General features: G+C 43.3%; 1 protein-coding gene and 1 non-coding gene across 10 annotated transcripts in view; one reads left to right on the top strand and one right to left on the bottom strand.

Moving 5' to 3' along the window:
* Window positions 1-21895, top strand: part of KCNQ2 (potassium voltage-gated channel subfamily Q member 2) — a 533237-nt gene that overhangs the window by 403064 nt on the left and 108278 nt on the right. For 6 of the 9 annotated variants that reach the window (XM_069650812.1, XM_069650811.1, XM_069650804.1 and 3 more), the window contains exon 9: window positions 7746-7769. The exons of the other annotated variants lie outside the window; for them this stretch is intronic. In XM_069650812.1, the coding sequence (XP_069506913.1) occupies window positions 7746-7769 (24 nt within the window). The remainder of the gene's footprint in view (window positions 1-7745; window positions 7770-21895) is intronic. 9 annotated transcript variants of the gene reach the window in all.
* Window positions 19019-19125, bottom strand: LOC138581573 (U6 spliceosomal RNA). The gene has a single exon (XR_011304635.1). It is a non-coding gene; the product is annotated as a U6 spliceosomal RNA (small nuclear RNA).

Raw genomic sequence — 21895 nt, 5'->3', positions numbered from 1 at the left:
TTGCATACTGAAATGTATGTCAGTAAGTGTGCACATCATTTAAGAGTTTTTTTCTGTCTGCAATGTTCTTGTTTTTGAGGCCATGACTTGGGATAGACACCCTCGTGGGATACCCAGCATAACCACCAATACAGCCGCAAGACCATCAGCTCAATTTGGTCACAGGGGACACCTCACATGACCCACAAGGCACCTGTGTGATCCTGAGACTAAGGGACCTATGTGAATGTGGGCCATCGTCTGTGACATACACCGAATGTCCAGTGGGTCTTATATAGACCACGCTTGTGTGCAGCAATCAATCTGCAGCGCTGACAGGTGTGCCCTGAATACAAGGTGAATCCCACATCGCTTACTATGAACCTGCAATGCCCCACACTCTGTCCTCAAACGTTGTGGCAAACAACATAGGCCCCAATTTACCTACAGACCGTCCTCGTAATTTAGGCTTACAGGCACACGATGCCTCACATGAAGCACATTTCATCTATGAGGGGGAGACCTAGAGCATGAGCCCTTTGGAATCACCAAACATGCACCACATTGCACCCAAGGTACTCGCAGCTCTGACATCATTGTAGGGGAGTTATAAAGCCCACAATGTATATGTGGGGCTCACACATGAGACAGAAGGGCACGGAAAGTGAGCCTCCAATGCCTGGAATTGATGCGCCGGAGCACAGGGGACGGTCACATGACCTGCCGTGCATATCTATAGCTGAAAATGGGGCATAAGTGTTTTGCGAGGCACCAAGGCCCTCAATTTGTAGCTGGAGCAAACGTGAATAGAAAGACTTTACTGAAACCCAAGGCAGATTCTAAAGCAATGCATCTAGACGAGGTGCAGAGTGGATCCTAGGTTTAGATGTACAGGCATTACATTCCTGGGTCATCTTCCAGTGTAGGATGTTCCTTGACAACAGGGGTTGACCTTCTACGGGCCGATTCACGAAGCCATTTTCAATGGGATTTTCCCTTGGTAACTCAGACCCATGGTGTTCTGTGAGCCACAGCAAGCCCACCTTATCCATATTCATTAGGCAGGTTATAGTTGTGCAAATCATTGCACACGGTCTGTGTTGCGAAGGTGTAAATGGAATGTGGAACACGAGTTCTGCTCCTCTATTCCAGTTCCTGGAATGACAGTTAAGGGAAGGAGAGGGTGTGAGAAGGTGGGACTTTGTTTGCACGTAAGCTAACTTCACCTGTAACTGAATATAGACGCTGAAACCATACCGACAGCAGCGTTATAATACTGGCAATGAGTTGATAAACCTGGGGAGCCCCCACCTCTGTGCGATTTTGGAGAAAAACGGCCTAGCACTGTACGACGTGTGAACGGGCGGCCGCGCAGCCCACCAGTGACGGAAGAGCCCTTTGGTAGCAGCTTCCTGCACTGGCAAAAGAAACCGGCAAACCGATAGCACCAAAAGAAAGCATTGCATGAGCAATGCTGGGAACGTGAAGCCTAGCGTGAACGCTAGCGTAAAACACCCAGTAACGCACAACGTTTGCTGCTTTGCACACGCAAGCAAGCGGTTGCCAAGCAACGCGAAAACAACCTCCATAAGTGGGACCATGCCATGCTTCTGTCTAACTAGCAACGAAATGGGAAATTGGTGCGCTTTAGCAACAGGCAGGGCCGGGCGACCGCTCGGAGTGCCATTAGCCCCCCGGGCAGCATTTGCCCCCCACCAGTCCAGCTCGGGGGAGTCTTTCAAGGGGTCCCACAAGCTGGCGCAGTGGGAGAAGGCACGGTAGATGCCCTATTGGTATTAAAGCACCCGCGCTGCGGGGTGCATTTACCTATTGAGATGATAACCTCCCCGATCCGATGCAGGAGTGAGGTGGTTTTCATTAGAATAGGGCGCTCATGCATTAGAATGAGCGCCCTATTCCAGTGATTAACTCCCTGCTCAGGCACTGGAGCGCAGAGTTTAAAAAAGAAATGGCGCCCCCCTTGCCCCTGCATTGGGGTGGGCACATTTTTCTTAAACCCAAAGAGCCCGGGGTGTTGCCGCCGCGAAGGCTGGCACTTGCATCAAAGCACATCTACAAAGAAAGGAAGGCACTATATTATAACCACTGGCTAAAAGCAATATGTATGGAATATAAGCACTTAGTAAGCGCTAATGTCTGCAGAAAAAAAGTAGTATATCAAAGCTTATGCAAATTGATAAACTAAAAAGACAAAAATGTTAACTATGGCATCTCAACCTCTATCAGGACCCCAGGTATTCATGCCAAGCACAGGAAACCCCAAGACATTATGGGCACAAGGAAAAAGGCTTTGCTCCAATATATATGCAAGCAGAGGTGTTGCTAGAGTGTTGCTGGTGGGGTAGCCCCGGATAGAAGCCCAGGGTCTAAACCCAAAAGGCTAGTTAGCCCTCAGTCCTGAAAAGTCCCGACATTTGCATATCCCTGGTTCTTTTCCAGCCCTAATAACACCCCTGTATGCAAGCGTCATGTGGCAATGGGTGCACGATGGACAGAAAAGTTTCCCTTTTAATGCATTTCTCAGGGTATGGGGGCCAAAGGATTTACAAACATTGCCTGAAATCCGAGAAGATAAACCGATTACAGAAAGCATGACTGGCTTGGAAATTGCACTGTAAAAACTAGCCATCCATTGCAATGCAAAAACGAGTCCTATTCTTGAGAGATATAATTTGGCGATGCGAGCCTAGGAAAATGGAAGACTGTAGAAACCATAGAAGACTATGGGCCTCATTCCCAGTTTGGTTAAGCAGTAAATAACTGGTCATATTTCCGTTACCAACACTTAGTTTGGCGATAAGGGAGTTAATGCCCTTTTTACCGCTCTGCAAAATCCCGACCTTGGCCTTGAAGCAGAATTGCCACTGCAGAATTACTGCTCACAGTAATTCTTCAAAAAACCCCATGGAGTCCTATTGACTCCAAAAACAAGGACCAACACTGCCCTACCACCACTTGCAATCCTGCAGTAAATCCACGGGACCAAGTGGAGGTAACAGTAACCGATTTTGGCAGTAATTCAGCAAAATTACCCCCGAATCACTGCCAAACTCGGAATAAGGCCCTATGTCACAGCATTACTTACAGAAGAGAGGAATTACGTTGGAAAGATGACCCCTCCCTGGAGAAAGTACTGCAAATTGAAAAGCAAGTAGAGCACTCTCTGGAGTGTTTGGTGAAAGAAAAATACCAGAGAGTCAGCACCAGAAGTATTACTAGCTGGAAACTGCAGCTCTATAAGGGGGTCGTGGACAGCCTCAGAGAGGCAACCGAGGAAATACCAGAGGAGCATGGCTAAGTGAAGCAAGGCAAACACCTAGTGTGGAGAGGGCCTATATGAGCAGTAGGGCATGTTTCAGATGTGGTAGTATGGAACACTTTGCCAGTTCAAATATGTGTCCAGGGAGGAGAATTGCATGCAATAGTTGTAAAAGATGGGGGCACTTTGCCAATTGCTGTGAAAACGTTCATCCGGGACGGACGACCTATGAGAAAGGGTTCAGAGAATAGAGGAAGGAGTCAAATGAGAAGAGGATGATAATGAAAAAGGAAGACAAGAAGATGTAGTCATTAATGTTGTGAATTTTGATGATGCAGAGGAATTTGACCGTCCAATGGCTGATATGTTGATGAATGGGAGAGTTATTAGGATGATGGCTGACTCTGGGGCACAGATAGTGCTGACATCTAAGAACATTTATGAGAATGATGTGTGGGGGTATGTGGAGGCTCTACATTTATTTAAGTATTTATTTTTATTTAATTTATTTATTTGCATGTATATACCACACAATCGGCCCTTGGGCATTGTGGTGCTGTTACAGAAAGCTTGCTTAGGGAACATGGTACAGCGAGCAGATAAGGTAAGGACTTGCATGGTGAAGACATAATACAATTACAGGATACATACAGGCATTGGTACAGTCAGGGAGTAGTGCATAGACAGGTTCCAGGGTTACATGGGAAACTGTTAATTTTTGAGATAGAAGGACGCAGGGGTCTAAAGACTTCTGAAATCAATCCAGGGAGATACAATAAGGATACAAAAAGTATTGTTGTAGCGAATTGGAGTTTAAAGGCATTAGAACAAAAGGGAAGGTCCATGTGACTGTGAAAGGTGATTTGCTGTTGGGGTGGAAGAAGAAGAGATTGCACATATGACTTGACCCCAACACTACAGAACAGGTCTTAAATCTGATTGCAAATTGACCAGCAGAACAACGGGTGGGGGCGACTGAAACGAACCCCAGATTAAGGTGAGAACGAATTGTGTACCAGCAGTGGCAAAACTGAGACCAGTGCCATTAAATCTGAGGGACAAGGGGCCCACAGAGCTATAGAGATTGTGTGCACAGAAGATAAATGAGAAAGTGTGCGTGGTTGAGTGGGTGTCCCCATTGGTGATGGCGATGAAAGCTTATGGGGATATTCAGTTATATGTTGAACTCAGGCAACTTAATAAGGGTTTAGTCATGGAAGGATATCCCCTGCCTAACATGGGAGAAAGGTTGTGTATGATTGGTTAAGTGAAGTTATTTACAAAACTAGATTTAGTTTCTGCATACCACCGAATAGTTTTACGTGAAGAGTCAAGAGATCTCACAGCGTTTCATACACATGGTAGAGTTCATCATTCGGGCTAATTTCAGCTTCCTCAGTATTCCAAATTATTATGCACTGGACATGGAGGAGCATGATAGTACGCTGGTCCCTACAATTCTAGGAACTAGCAGGATGATGTTGAAGCAGGAAACGTGTGTTTAGAAAGGAGAGCATGGAGCATTTTTGACACAAAGTGTCAGAGAAATGGGTTAGGTTCAAAATAGAATTGGTGGAAGAGATAAAGAAGGTGGCGACACCAAGACATAAAGAAGAGTTTCGATCATTCTTGGGAATGGTAGAGTTCTAGCACACGTTTGTAAGGAACATTGCAGACAAGGTATGTTGTATGAGAGAACAATTGAAAGGAGATGCAGAATTTCTGTGGAGTGATAACTGCCAGGTGGAATTTGTGCAGATCAAAGAAGAAATTGACATGTCCAATGCATTAGAACAGTTTGATACATCCTTGAATTCAATCATCATGGTTGATGTGTGTGACATTTACATAGGTGTAATATTTTCCCAAAAGAGGCAAATAGCTCATGCGTCCAGAGTACTGAAAGGTCTGGAAAGGAGATACTCTATAGTGGAGAAGGAAGCTCAGACATGGCATTGGGGGGTGGACGATTTTGGAATTCTGTGTGGAGCACATATGTTGTACTAAGAACTGATGATAAACCACTTATGGTCATTTTTGAGAGCAGAAGTCTGGACAAAGTTTCCCAACGTATAGCAGGATGGGTTTCACAAATGCAGTGTCACATTTATACCACTGAGGTTATGCCGGGGTGTGAAAATGTTTGTGTGAACCATTTTGCAAGATTACCAGGAAAAAGTTGTAAGGAGGCCGGTTTTTATGGCATGTGGTAGCATTATTATTCATGAGGAGTGGGTGGAAGGTATGGAATAAGATGACAATGCCCGCAAGTTTGTGAATTACATGGAAGGGGGATTGCTATCTAAGAGTGAACTGGATGGTGAAGAGATAAGCTGTGGTGAAGTAAAAAGGGAGCTGAGTGTATAGGGAGGAATGTTTTTCAGATCCAGGAACGTTACGGTCCCGGTGTGACTGAGGAATGATTTGATTGCGGGAGCTCATTTGGGGCACATAGGTTTGTGACTCAGACTAAGGAAGTGCTGAGTGAAGACAATTGGTGGCAGAATTCGGATAAGAAAGTGCAAGGGAAGCTGAAAGGATGTGTGGAGTGGAGTGAACCAGGAAAGGGATTCTGTACGTATTCAAAGTCTATGGTTGAGGTAGAGCCATCTAGAGTGGGATGGGAAGATGTGGTGGTTGTTGTACTATGGCCAGTGTGTTTAGGTGGGGGAGGAGCTGAATTTGTGGTTTGATGGTGGATTTGCTATCTAGGTGGATTGAATTTAAATTTATGAGAAGAGTCAATAGTCAAGTTTATGGAGAACATGTTTGGGAGAAAAGTACACACCAACGGTGGGCTCACAGACAATGGAGTGTAACTTGTGAGCAGCTAAATGGAAGGAAATCTGTTGCGGCATGGGAACAAACACAAGAAGACTTCCTTGTATCATCCACAAACAAATGGATGTGTTGAGATGGTAAACAGATGTATTTTGTAATTTGTGAGGATGGGTGAGGTATGTGGCAAAGGAAAGAAAGGGAGAATTAAGGAGAGAGTGAGAGGACTGCGAAACTTGTCTCCTGCAGTGACGAGGATAGCCCCTTTTGTGTTAATGAGTGGCCATAAAGGGAAATACCCTCGGTTGAGGAGGTTAGGGAAGGTGGATATAGGTGCAGATGATGTGCAGATAAAAGATTTGAAGAGGATAGAGCAAGTGAGGAAGGCGATGGAGGCCAAGAAATTGATAAAGGGGTGTGAATTTAAGGTAGGCAAATTAGTGTGTGCAAGGAAAGCAACCATAAATCGGAAGGGGGAATTCTTGTGGAGTGCACAAATGCAAGTGGGAAGAGTATTGAGAGGCGTTCTGGATTTACGGGGAGGACAAGTGTGGAGCAATTGGGTGGTGAAGGTTGATGCTGTAGGAGGAGCGCAAAGGTAGTGAGGTATGTTGTGAAGGTGTAAATGAAATGTGGAGCGGGAGTTCTGCTTCTGTATTCCAGTTCCTGGAATAAAGAGATACGGGAAGAAGAGCATGGGAGCAGATGGGGGCTTTTTCTCTACATAAGTTAACTGAACCTGTAACTGAATAAAGAAGTTGAAACCACACCTGCATCAGTGTTATAATAGTCACACTTCTATGGACATTGGCCTTCATGACAGTAGGCTTGCAGCCATTCATTTATGTTGCAATGTGTCCGATTTTACAGTACAACCCCTGCATCAGTAAGAAGACAGGAGTCAAAGTGCACAATAGCATGCCATTGTAATGCGCTGCTAAGAGACCAGTCACTGGATCCTGGTAGCGTATGGGACACTGACTACTTCCGGGGCGCTAGTATCATATTTAACAAGTCCACCATCTGCCACTCTGTCTTTGCAAATGGGTTGCCACTTTGGAGAGCAGGTACAACTCTATTCCCGCTTGGCAACCAAGCAAGATATTTCAGGGTACACCTTCTTGCTACCCCAAGCAGACAGCAGCATCTTGTTGTGCTTGTGCTTAGCAAGTGGTTGCAGTCGCAACACTGAGAGACACAATGGTGACAATTCAACTCTTACTTTCTAAAGTCCCTTTGCGCTGTCAAAAACCTGGTCATTTGTGCAACACCAGCTTTGCAGCGGAGCAATGGAAGCAATACAGTGCAAAGTAATACCGTGCAAAGTAATACAGTGCAAAGGAAGTAATACAGTGCAAAGGAAGTAATACATCTACACTTAGTGTCCATCAACATCCCATGTAGCATTAAAGACTAACAGTGGCAAAATGGCACACCATTGTGTACATCTCTGTCACTGCTTCATGGACATCCCATTACCCATTATTGTGGTGCCAATAAAACAAATTCCCTTTGAAAGCTGAACAGGTAGGAAGATATAAAGGCTCAGAGTGTGTTCTCAGGATGCTCCAACTCTATGATTTGGCTCCAGAACCGCAGATCCTTGCTTTTATTCAGGACTCTACGGATGCTGTCTAATTTGATTTTCTTTATTTTCCCCCCCTTGCTTTTGTGTTCCCTCTTTTTTTTCTTCCCTTGGTTGAGAAAGCTCTCAGGCCTACGGCGCCTCCAGGTACGACCTGCATGTTGGTGTCTAAACGGTGTTTGTCATGTCATGTCTCCTTCACTAGGGGAAGCAGCGGCTCAAGCCCCACCACCCACCCCCATTCCCGGATTACACCCACACATCCTCATTTGTGTTATAGCTGTTGTGCAAACCCGTGCGTCAGGTCGGCGGTGTCCGTGAAACTCGTCCCAGTGGCAACTTCAGAAGAGGGGAATTCCCAGTGTGCGTTATACAAAATTGCGGACTCTTTAAGAAGAGTGTATCCTCCTAATGTGACATATCTTAAAAACTCGAACTTTTTGGGGGAAAACAAATTTAATAAAAAAGATTTTCCAATGGCGAATGGCTGCATGCAAGCTTTTGGTCCAACATCTAGCAAATTGCATTGTTGGGGCTGCAGAATTGCTGTTGGAGGTATCCGGTGGGCTCACAATTGGATCCTTCTGACATCCTAGTGGACATCACCCTTCTCAATACTGTAGGCGACCCATGCCCTCAATCCGGCAGACATAAGGCTCCATTAGCATTCACTTTCAGGGTTGTAAACAAAACACCATAGTCACAATTAAATACACTTGATTGGGATTTCAAGGGGGATGTAGGGTCATTTTATTTTGATGAATCTAAAAAATTGACAAAATATCTCATGCCTGGCTTTTACAGTGAACGCGTGTCCCGCGCTAGCTGAAGGTAGATAATCTGCTATGTTGTGTCATGTCATGTCTATTTTAGTAATCTTATTATATGGTTTTGTAAAGCATGAACCATGTCTTAGCATGCTCCAGAATTCAGATCACGCAAGCAAACAAGGTGCACAATGAATTATACAGTGCTACAACACCACCAAGGAGCCCCCACGTGAACAGTGCATGCCAGCATGCCCACGCAAGAATAAATACTCATTTACCCATGTGCTGTTTCAGATGTAGGTAACAGGCCCAGGGTGTTCTGCTCACACAGTATTTTGTAGAAAGGATTACATCTGAGAAACAAGAAAATAAATACAAATCACGTACATAATGAAATAGTGGGAAGGAAACAGCAGTAACAGAGATGTCTTCAAGGCGAATAACTAGGCACTGAGTTGCCGTAGCATAGTTCCAGCTGCTCATTTATTGCTCCTGTGGTAAATGCTGATCTATGGGGGCAAGTAGAGTTACCACTTGATTTGTGAAAACCAGGGACCACATGCCTGGTCATGGTTAGCTGAGCTTCAAGATGTACACCCAGTGTTTTGACTTGTTTCAAAGCTGGGATAATAGTACTATCAATGCAGAAGGTGGTGAATGAGCTGTCAAGGTTCTTGAGATGGTGGGGTAAACCCACATTGAGGAGCTCAGTTTTGTCATCGTTTAAACAGAGATTGTGGGTGGCCATCCAGTTTTGTATGGTGCAGTACACTACGTTTGTTGGGGCAGTGTACAAGATCTGCAAAGTTGTTGTAGATAATCCCTCCCGAAAGTCGAGGAGGTCAAACAGGGGCTTGGTGTATGATACTTTTTATAACAACATCTTGCTTTTTCTCAGAATTGAAGTCTTGGTTGCTTCCATTCGACCAATCTGGCTAATGCATGAATTGTTAGGGCCCGAGACTGAATATGCAGTGTTCAGAGGACATGGAGCCATCTAGTCACTCTGCCCCAAAGAATGCGAGATATAGAGGCTTAAAATAAAAATACTAAGGATTTACAAAAGTCACAAAATACAGACTATGCAGCAGTTCAGAGGAATGATGTGAGAGAGGAAATCTCCCCAAACAGTCCTATGTTTTATTATGATACACATTCCCCTCATTCTTCTGTATACGTAGAAGGTGGAGCATAACATCTCTTAAATAGGAAATACAAAGGGCCATAAAATGAAGTCTTAAGGGGTTGTTCTCCCCACACAAGAGGGTCTCTCCCCCATAAACGTGTTACCGATCTCTTTGCAAGCACTATGTACTCTGATCTGGGTGTTTGCATTGCCATTGAAGGTGCGCGTGCATGCCACCTCCCATTAACATAAAGCAAGGAAACAGAGCGAGACCTCAGAGTATCACCACAGCAAACCTCAATGCAATGATGTCTTGGATTCTTCATTTCTAGCTGTGCATGTTTGAGCTAATATTTTAACACTTAAAAGTGATGAATAGAAATGTCAATTAATCATAATCGCCTTAGGCATCCTTATCTTCTACCATTGGCTGACCCAACCTTGCCTCTTTGCTTTTCATGAACAATAATATTTAATTCCTGATTTGGATTAATTTTTTTGTAATGCATCCCTTAACTTGAATCTAGGGTTTACTGACTACTAGCAAAAAGTACCTGTACTCTGCATAGGTTCTGTAGACAGGCATGATAAAACTCTCATCAATTGTTGAAAATCAATGATCCTGTAGGTCGCTGTTCCGGGTCGCATATCCCTAGCTGTGTTTTCCAATCCGAAGTAAACTGCACTGAGAATGGGTGCGTGTTGCTAGCTGTCATACCCCAGAGCAGATATGGAGGAGAGTCAAGACTTGGTGTGTTGCAGCATACTGGGTCCTTCTCTGCACTCTCCCCAGTTGTTGCCTCACACTGGCACGGTGCAGTGCACTGTGATGCATTGTGCTGCAGATAAGTCAAATACGGTGTGACATAGGGCCTTGATTTTTGAAGTCCCACCTCAACGTTTTGTTCCTTCTCTCAAGACGCTTAAAATGAGCTTTGTCCAGTCTTTCTACAACCACATTGATGTTTCGCCGATTTCAGGCAGTGAAGGGGTTGAAATCTGGAGAAGATGGTTGGGTGTCTACATGGCACGTAGACAGTAATGTCCGGAGGGGCCTAACAGTTAACTATGCAAAAGCTGGTGTAGATTGGTGGAACAAAGTGGAATTGTATAAGGAACACACTAACAGATGTTCTGCCTTATATATAGAGAGATGGAGATTTTGCCGGCTTAATTTCTTTAATAGAAACATGCCCCATGCGTGGGAAATGTGTTAATAGTTTTATAGATGTCTATCACTAAGAAACCAGAGTGAGCGGTCTTGTTAGAGTGGTTAGCGAATTAACATACCTTTTACAGTTGAGCTTTCACCGTTTTCTAAACATTGGTTTGGAAACAGAGGAAAGGCAGTGACCTCATTGAAGGCAACCTTGTCTGAGTTAAAACGCTTACATTGTAGCATGAGGTTTGCCTCCTCCAACCCTGGAGGTGTTTTGGACTATGACTACCGTGATCCCTCACCATTAACTATGCTGGCTTGAGCTGATGGGATCTGTAGTCCAAAACATCTGGAGAGCCAAAGGTCGGATGTGGAGAACAATGTAGGTCTTGTGAGATCACTTTTTTTAAATGTTAAGAGTTAAGTAATTTCATGATGAAACCAAGAGTGTTATACAACGTATATTATACACAACTCATATCTGGATCAAAAATGCTAAAAATAGATTTAAATATACAAATCATTTAAATTAAAAATGGTTCACTTGAAATAAAAGATAACTACATTGTTTAGCCCCAAAAAAAGCATAACTAATATATTATTCATCAACAATAGTTTGCAACACCTCTAAGTCTTCTCTAGAGGGAAACAACACACCTCAGTTCTCAGTGTACCAAAGACCTTGGTTCCCCAAGAAGGCTTGATAGGGTAGGAGGAAGTCAGCTACTCGCCTTTGATGACTTTGCCACCATTGTGGGCAGGCACCACGATGGTTTGGCCATCTACATCCTGAGGGATTGACGGGGCGTACCTATGACATTGATAGCCACGTCCTCGGCTATTAAAAGGTTCTGCTTTTCTAACTGTCCTTATAAGGATGAACATACACGCATATCCAATTTCAAGAAGATGAAGAAGAAGGGATGGGCTATTTAACAGTTCTTTCTTAAAATGTGCTTACTCGGTCCTGAAAATCAATATACTCAGCCTGGAGAAGTTTGATTTCTAGTAGATTGGCCCACTTAGGTTGGCAATACTCCTCTCCTCCTCTGCCAGCAAATGCATGCTTGCAGCTTCAAGCTAGCAGAAGTCTATGCAGGTCCAGAGAACACTTGGGCAAGGCCCACATAACTTCGATCTTCCAGGGCCTCTTTGGCAGTTACCCCAAAACACCCTCAGATTGAAGGACCTCCAACATCAGGCAGCAGGATTCAAGCTGCCCCTTTACTGTCCTGGAAGGATAGAAGGGGTCAATTGTTCGAACCCTGCTACCTACTCTTTTTTGCTGGCAAGTGGAGAGCAGGTATTTTCTGGTTTCCTTTTCAGGGAGGTAAAGTTACATACAAGGTGCAAACAACGTTTGTGTTATCCAGCATGACCTTAGATACCTAAGTGGGATCGATGTCGAGTCCTCCTGCGAAGACCATTTGAAAGGTGATGCTGATTGCAGCCTTCTACTTCCCCTGTGTGACTATAATACAGGTTTTACATGCAGTTGCTTATGGGAAACATGACAATATAGATGTTTTGTCTGCCAGTCCAGGCCTAATTCCAGGCTCTGTCTCTACTAGGAGCATGCAATGGAAATGGTTGTGTAAATATTTAATCAGAAATACTAGAGGAGATAGACACAAACACACAACCTATCACCATTTCTGGGTCAGAGTAAGGCCGAAATATGCAAAGAATATCTTAGTTCTAACTAGGGGTATTGCCCTTCTCATTGCTTCTTAATTGAAATGCACACTGAGCTTTGACTCTTTTCATATCACATATCACTGGTTAGCTCTGGAAGGATTTAGAGTGGGCAAAGACATTCTTTTGCGTTTTTTAAATTAAAATGCATACAATAAAAGCAAATACAGATGTTAATATGAAAAGAAGTCATGTGCGTAATTTCTGGGCCGGTACTTGAAGAAGTCAAATCTAGGCAGCTTCCCATGATGCCAACAGAAGACGGACACCAGGATGTGCTGCCAGGTTGGTCTTAGAGGTCAAATGTGAGGGAGGGGTAAACAAAATGACACTCCCCTTGGAGTGGCATGCATACTTGCACTGGCCCAGTGATCTCTCAATGTGTTACAGAATGAGTGCAATGCCTTGCACTTGTTATAGAAAACATCGGGGAAAAAACAATTAGGACTGCGAGAAGGAAACTTGAGCGATAGAGCCACACAGTGCACAGCGTGCAGTAGAAATACACGATCCCGTATGGTCCAGCATGGTCACTCACCTATCATGAGCTGTACCGGGCAATACAAGCAGGAAGTGACGGATCTGACCAGAGGAAGGCTGATATGCCAGAAAATTGGTAGACTTCCTGTAAAAAGAAAAATTGAGAGGCGCCCCTGAGCTATCCTTAGGCTTATTACCTCATCAGCCTAGGAACACATCAATAAAAAGGTTTCACTGCACAGCGATACAATATAATCGTTATCAGGTCCTGAAAAAAAGGGGTTAAATCCATTCTGTGACATACATCTCACCGCCCAAACGTGTCTTTAGGAACATTAAGGAAGAGCCCTGCATCAGGAGATGTTGCGAACGACATGAGCCTAAGGAAGCTACCAGGGATGGGGGTCACGCAGATGCAAATCAGACACACCAGACCAATCAGAGTTGAGCCTGACTTTATAAAGGGAATGCACAGCCCTCATGCTAAAGAACACAACGAGACGTAGTTGAGAGCGCTGATGGACAGATACTAGGTAGAATACGAGGAGAAACGAATGTGGCGCAGGTGCCTTTACTCCCCAAAGGAGGGGTGGACCCAATTGGTAACAGCAGGCGAGTCACGGTTCCCTTAAATCCACCGACACTAAAAAAATTACGTTGTCCTTGTATTTCGAGTGCCAGTCATTTATGGACGGAGGACTCGCATCTCACGTTGGATGAGTTCAGCCTTTGTTGATGTCTGAAGTTGACACTGCCTTTCCCATATTCGTCTCCATTCCTTTCCCCCTCGTTCACCCATAATCAATCTCTTGAGCTCCTGTTGCTCCCCACATGTTTCTGTTCACATGGTTATGAATTCCAAAACTTGTCAAATGATGACTCTCCTGTAACTTTATATTATACAGTTCTCTTCATATATTCAGTCTTCACAGGTCATCACACAATCACCCAATATCCCATTCCTCTTGTCTACATTTCTACATGCCATTGACATGTGTAATCTCAGCAGACACGTGATGTGCCCTTTAACGCGATGCGATTGGCTGCACATCTCTCGCAGCACATGGGCTTAGTTTGTTGCCTCCAACTCTACTCTGTCAACAACATAAGGAAAAACAACTTGCAAAACTGTGTCAGCTATGTTGGAACTATTTTTCAGGCAACGTTTTGTACAGCGTATGCAAAGTGTTTAATCTATCCATTCATTAATTCCCCAAACCTATGTGCACTTATGACTATTTTTATAATGCGTTATGTGGTAATGTATTCTTATTTTCTTTTTAAAGAAAGCGGCTACCAATTTATTTAGTATATGTACAGTTTAACATATATGTAAGAAATCACTACGGTATATATCTTCTTGCTTAATGTGTGACGTTACTCTGTTCGCCTCACATTTTTGAGTGAATGCAGGAATGCAGGACTGTGAACCAGAATTGTAAGGAGGAGATGTTTTGCTTTCTAACTGCTCCATGCTTGACATTTCAATGGCAGACATCTTGATGAGGGGCACTGCGTGTATGCAGTGTAATGTGACGTCACAGGTTCCATTTTATTGAGTGGCAAGTGAGACAAAGGGGATATATGTTGAAATGTCTCACTCTAGTACAGAACATTCCAAGACACTATCTGGTTTTGAGTCACACTGGTATCCAATGCACTATGGAAAGCCCAGTGGTGACGAGGGACATTGTAAGTTATCTTTGCTATTTACAGCTATTTCGTTCGTTTTTCGTAGATTATGAATATGTTATGACATTATGTAGATGTTGACATCGTCCACTTGGATCTTTAAATACCAGCTCTACTTCTTTAGAAGACCTCCTGTCACCAGCGGGGACGGTTCTCCACTGAGATTTTTCTTTTTTACTAATAGGTAGATACGATGCCTTTTACACCACACATACTGCAACAAAAATAAATGGTAACAAAAGACACCATTTACAATCGGTTTTGTAGGGTATTACATGAAAAAATCCATTCCAATACATGCCAAGTTCGCATGAGCATTGTCCAATGCATTTTCTTGATGCCTTGGCACATAGTATATGTCAGTGTTCTGCCAGTGTAAAAACATGTTCAGGCTGGCTGTGTCAAAACATGTCCATTTAGCTATCTACAACAGACTATGCATAAGAACATGCCCAGGCTTGCTTTTCCCATAAGGCCAATAATGTTATTATAAGAAAACATGTCAATGATAGCTCTGTCAATATATGCAAGGTAGTATTCAGACATAGGAACATTCTCATCTTGGCTTCAGCTATAATGCCACTGCGAGAAAACATGGCCACATTGGTTGCACCAGTGTAGGAAGGTATGCTCACATAAGAGCACTCATCATATTTGATTTACTTGTAATACCAATCATATCTATAATGGCTGCACTAATGTAGGCCAGTATGCTCAAGTAAGAACACTGATCTTATTGACGTGACCCATAATGCTAATAAAAATGCAATGCCACTGTAAGAAAATATGTCCATACTGGCTGCACCAATGTTGGCCAGTATGCCCCTGTAAGAACAGTCTTCATGTTGGCTTTGCCCATAATGGTGGTAAAAAATTCCAAGCCAGTGTAGGAAAATATGTCCATACTGCATGCAGCAATGTTTGCCACTGTACCTGCCTAAAACCATCCTTATGTTGGCTTTGCTCATAATGCCAGTAAGAAATGCCTTGCCACTGTAAGAAAACATGCTCATACTGTTATGTAGGCAAGTTTTCCCATGAAAGAACGTTCCTAATGTTTGCTTTGCCCATAAAGGCAGTAAAAACTATCACCCCACTGCAAGCAAACCTGTTCATACTGACTGCACCAATGTAGGCCAGCATGCCCATGTATGAACACTCATTAAGCTGGCTTTGTCGATAATGCTAGATCAAAATGCCATGCCGCTATAAGAAAACATCTCCATATGGCTTCACCATTGTGGGCCATTGTGCTCATGTAGAACACTCATCATGTTGGCTTTGCCCATAATACCAATAAAAATACCATGCCACTGTTAGCAATCATGCATATACTAGCTGCATCAAAGTAGGCTAGCATGACCATGTAAGAACAGTTATCATGTTTGCTTTGCCCAGATTGCTAGTAAAATATGCCCTGCCACTGTAAGAAAACATGTTTTACTAGCTGAGCCAAAGTAGACCAGTATGGCCATGTCAGAAAATCCTTCACCATGTCGGTTTTATCCCTTATGCCAGTAAAATATGCCATGCTATGGTAAAAAAACATGATCATACTGGCTGCACCAATGTAGGCCAGTATATTCATGTAAGAACACTCATCATGTTGGCTTTGCTCATAACACCATTAACAACAGCCATATGACTGTAAGAAAACATGTCCATACTACCTTCATCAATGTAGGACAGTATGCTCACTTAAGAACACTCTTCATTCTGGCTTTGCCCATAATACTAATAAAAATACCACGCCACGTTAAGAAAACATTCACATTTGCATACTGGCTGTGCCAATGTAGGGTAGTATCCCTACATTAGAACACTCATCCTTCTGCCTTTGCTATAATGCAACTATCATTCCATGCAACAGAAACATGGCCATGCTGGCTGCACCAATGTAGGCCAGTATGCCTGCTTAAGAACACTCATTAAGCTGGCTTTGTCAATAATGCTAAATCAAAATGCATGCCACTATAAGAAAACATGTCCATATGGCTTCACCAATGAGGGCCATTGTGCTCATGTAAGAACACTCGTCATGTTGGCTTTGGCCATAATACCAGTAAAAATGCCATGACACTGTAGCAAACATGCCCATACTAGCTGCATCCAAACAGGCCAGCATGGCCATGTAAGAACAGTTATCATATTTGCTTTGCCCAGATTGCTAGTAAAATATGCCCTACCACTGTAAGAAAACATGTTTTTACTAGCTGAGCCAAAGTAGACGAGTATGGCCATGTAAGAAAATCCTTCATCATGTCGGTTTTATCCATTATGCCAGTAAAACATACCATGCTACCGTAAGAAAACATGATCATACTGGCTGCACCAATGTAGGCCGGTATATTGATGTAAGAACACTCATCATGTTGGCTTTACTCATAACACCATTAACACCAGCCATGTGACTGTACCAAAACATGTCCGTACTAGCTTCATCAATGTAGGGCAGTATGCTCACTTAAGAACACTCTTCATTCTGGCTTTGCCCATAATGCCAGTAAAAATACCACACCACGTTAAGAAAACATTTGCATTTGTATACTGGCTATGCCAATGTAAGGTAGTATCCCTACATAAGAACACTCATCCTTCTGGCTTTGGTATAATGCAACTACCATGCCATGCAACAGAAACATGGCCATGCTGGCTGCTCCAATGTAGGCCAGTATGTGCCCACATAAGAACAGTCATTGTGCTGGCTTTGCCCAAAATGCCATTAAAAAGGCATGCAACTGTAAGAAAACATGTACACAATGGTTGCAACAAAGTAGGCCAGTATGGCCACTTAAGTGCGGAAACGTCCAAAAAGTCCCCTAAAAGAAGACCAAATGGGGATTTGGCTGATTTTCGGCTGTTCAAAAATGCCGAACAGCTGAAAAGATCTACCAAATCCCCATTGAGTGGCAAGTGCTGCAGGGGCTGCGGGGGTGTACCCCACATCCTTGTTCACTATATTGTGAGTGGGGGTTGCGCAGGCGTCCCCCACAGCCGGTCTCTAAAGAATTTCAAAAATAAATATAAAAAAAGAAAGGACCCTGCGGTGCCAGTTCCCGATCACTGATATGAAAGGGAACAGGCATTGCCGGGATACAGCGAGTCAGCGACACACATCGAAGTGTGCCACCGCAAGGTAATTAACGTGATGGGGCAAGGGGAAAGGCTGAAATGTTCAGGGGAGAGAAGGCCGAAAGTTATTTTAAGACAAATAACTTTCAATCTTTTCTCCCTTGAACATTTCAGCCATGGGCTTCTAACCCCAATCCCTTAAGAACACTCTTATTTTGGCTTTAACCTTAATGGCAGTAATATTGCAATGCCATATTATGAAACCATGTCTATGCTAACTGTACCAACAAAGGTCAGTGTTCCCATGTAAGGACACTCATATTGTAAAACATGCCATGCTGGTGTGTACCACCCACCCTCCAATCACCCCCTTGTATATATATATAAATATATATATATATATATATATATATACACAGGCACGCACACACGCACGCGCACACACACACACACACACACTCTGAATCAGGATGGCGGTCATGTCAGCAGGGAGAGGGAGTGGTGAAGAGGAACCCAGGGAAATAAATGCTTCTCCCTAATGTCTTTAATACGGCTGTACATGAGACAGTACGGCACTGAAAGACGTCTGCCCTCGACCATGTACAGACATTGGGAACAGCACTATTCTTTGCATTTGCTTCTTTGTAAATGGAAAGATTATATTTTCCTTATGTGTTTACATTATGAAATGAGAATTGCAAATAATAAATGTCCCACAAATGATGGGGTGACCCCCTAGCTACTGCTAAGGGCACGCCACTGCCGCTTGTGACATTGATAGGAAAATTAATGGGAAATAAAATATATTGCAGCAAACAGATTACTGACTCACCTACCTTCAGCCATGAACAAACTAAAAGTTCCACTGGCATACTGCTCAAAAGTTCTGGACAAACGCTTGCAGAAAGCGTTCATGAGAATACGCGTGAACCTATTACCAACACAAAAATCCGTGCCATCCAAGCAATCACATCCTCAGACAAATGCAGACTGTGTGACGATGAGTCAGAACAGGAATCGGTAAGGCACCTACTAATGAAATGCCAAAAAACAAGACATCTACGCGCAGGATTTTTATCACCTATCACCGCTCCTCGGAGAAGCAACTATCAGGGAAGAGGAGACTTGGTGGTGCCGCCTAATAGCAGGAGAGAAAACCAGGTGGACCTTAGCGACCGTCAAAATCATAGAAGCAGCAATGAAAATGACAACAGCCTCACCAACGACCGACCCGAGGGCTCTAACCCAATGCACTGAACAAGGAAGTCCACTCAATAGGGAGCCCACACGGGAAACCATTCCCCGCTAGATAATCCTGCACACGCCAAAATAAGCCTCACTAGAGTCACTGCACTAAAGTTTGCGACTCTATCACTGTCCTCCTTTTTTTTTTTTTTTTCTTTTTTTTTTTTAACGCTTCACGAATTGGCGTGTCATCCTTGCGCAGGGGCCATGCTAATCTTCTCTGTATCGTTCCAATTTTAGTATATGTGCTGCCGAAGCGAGCACACACTGTCCTCCTTTTACTTTTACTTTACCCACCAACGAAGAACCTTGTAAAAATCTCAATAGATCATATACTAGTAAATAAAAAAAAAACATATATATATATATAGTCAAAAATCTTCTGCAGGAATTACATTTTTATACAATTAATAGCTCATTGTTATTTTATGTGAAAGGTGGAATTTTGAGTAGAATGAGAACAGCAAACAGGCTGTCACCCACTGTTGTACAGACCTATGGTTTACACTTAGTATGGTATTCCTATGGCTCCATGTCACTGGGGACATCATTGTGGGCTTTCAATTGCCAAACAATACGACATTAATATGCTTTCAAATGAGGCAAACTAAGATTACAACTTCCAGAATGCATTCGTTTGTTTAAGGGGAGCCCGGGACTGGAAGGATTGCGTGCAGGTGACATGGTGACACATGGTCACGCTGTAAAGAGAGAGCATGTTGGTATGGCAATGCCTGATGAGGGCACCTTCATTGCTCGGAGGTATGTCGAGACTCTTTGGGCATATATTCATTGGCATTAGAACACGAGGGCCAATTAGTGCTGAAGGGGGGGGGGACACAGTCGTATAGTCTTAGATTAATGTGCCCTGTCTGCACTAAACACTCAGCAAGAACACATGTCCATATGGAAAACGGCTTGTCAATAAAACATTATCATGTGAGTGCTTTACAAGAAAAAAACGATGTGTTTAAAAATAAAACACGTAAATAATGACCAAAAAGCACTTCACCATGAACAAAGATTCTATAACATGTGCATCTTTGTGTTCAAACACCAATATGTCCTAATGTAACACAATTCATGAAACAATAAGACAGGGGCCTCCAATTCTGATGTGAGAGAACCCCAACTGCACCAGGTTTTCGGCTTAATCGATGCAAATAACTACTATGTAAGTACCTCCTATTTAAGGCAAATATATGTTGTGCAAAAATATGGAGTGGAATTAGCGACTAAAGGGTTTGTAGACAATTGGAATAATCCTGTTTCAAAATACATGTGTGCAAAGACGAACAAGTGAAGTGCGACACCTCGGAGCCGACCATGGTTTGGGGTCCAAACCCTTCTTTAAGGGTTGAGTATGCATCCAAACTCTTTCTCATAGTTTTCTGCCCCCTTACCTTTCCAGGGTGTTTCTGGCATGTGACCCCGGTGTTCGGTTGCTGTGGCATGGCATTATTTCAGTGACATCATTGTAGTGTACATGCAAATATTCCCATCCTTATAAACATAGTGCAAAGACTGTCAGATTATCAAAACACTCTAAATGAAATAAATTAGTTATTTTGGAAACAACAATTCCCCCTGTAATCTCTGTATATACAATATCAAGGAAACGCGGTCAATGGACCCTGTGGAAAAAGCTGGTATCAAAAGACTTTTATTAAAAAATCTGCCTCGAAACGTAAAAAGGGCTGCCCTAGTGTGTCTAGGTGCCATGATGAAGTTTAACATCGTGGTCAATAGCACACAGTGGCCCTCATTAGGACTCCGGCGCTAAACCATGGTGTTATTAGCACCATGGTCCATGCCGGAGTCCGCCATGGAGAAAGGGGGAATTACTACCCCATTCCAAGGTTGGCGGGGCGGTAATTCCCCTTTCTCCATGGCCCTTCCCCATTCCCATTTTTGCCCCATAGGGCTCAATGGGAATGGGGAAGGCGGCAATTACGGTACCGCAAATTGCGGTACCGTAATTGCCATCAAGGTCCCTTTGCGGGTCCCTACTTTAACGGCTGGTCCAGACCAGCCGTTCAGGTCGGGTCCCGCAAAGGAACCTCGTAGTAAGGCACTAAGGGGTTAATGGCGCTGCAGCCTTTTACGGCGCCATTAACCCCTTAGCGCCAGGGTCGTAATGACCCCCAGTCACTTGATGTGATTGTTCTTTAATTCTAATTTCAATTGCGCATGATTTTATATATAAAACTTGAACATTTGGCATAACTCTGTTAGGTTTTGGAATATATAAGACTTGGTGTCATCTTTCCCTAGCCACCTGCACTTAAAAGCAAAAGATCCACGCATAAGTTTGCTGAACTGGGTTTGCATGCAGTCAATTTTCATACAGAGTGAGACCAGCCAGCAAAGCCTACCTATAGGAGAATTCTGCTTTTTTCTAAAATTGACACAATATTGATTAACCTCTGTTCATGGGCCCTGGTCCAGGATGCCAGAGTCACTATCCGGCCTGAATGCGATCATGACCCAGTAATTGCATATTTCATAACTCAGGATGTCACCATTTAATTTTGTATTAGTACACAAATAACATCAAACACAGCATTCGAGCATATGCACATTCACTGAAAAAACTTTTTTAAAGTGATGTTATGGTTAAGTTGCACTAGTAGAACCCCAATGAAATTCAATGATAAAACGTTGTTAAAGGGACGTTATGGTTACAAGTAAAACTGAAAACCTACAGAAATTCACCAGTTATGGTAAGCTAAGCAACCATAACTCACACCACCACCGTGCACTGCTAAGACTAGCACCCAGGACATCAAAGAAGAAATCACAACCGTCATCACATATTTATTTAATTGGCTTTTTATAACACGCTTAATACCTGAGTTCGGTTTCCAAGCACGAATCCGGGATTTTGAACCTCTGTTGTTGTTCTGCGTGGTCTTGCTTCCAAGACCAACAAATTGCCCCTGTGCTATCCTCCTTTCAGCTGGGTCACTTGTTACCAAAGATATGTCACTATTTTTTGTACCTAAATTATGACACTTTTCAAAAAATAAAACAC

Source organism: Ambystoma mexicanum, chromosome 3p (genome assembly GCF_040938575.1).
Source record: "Ambystoma mexicanum isolate Mex_15411 chromosome 3p, UKY_AmexF1_1, whole genome shotgun sequence".
NCBI lineage: Eukaryota > Metazoa > Chordata > Amphibia > Caudata > Ambystomatidae > Ambystoma > Ambystoma mexicanum.
The sequence above is the reverse complement of the archived record's forward strand: the minus strand, read 5'-3'. Positions and strand labels throughout refer to the sequence as shown.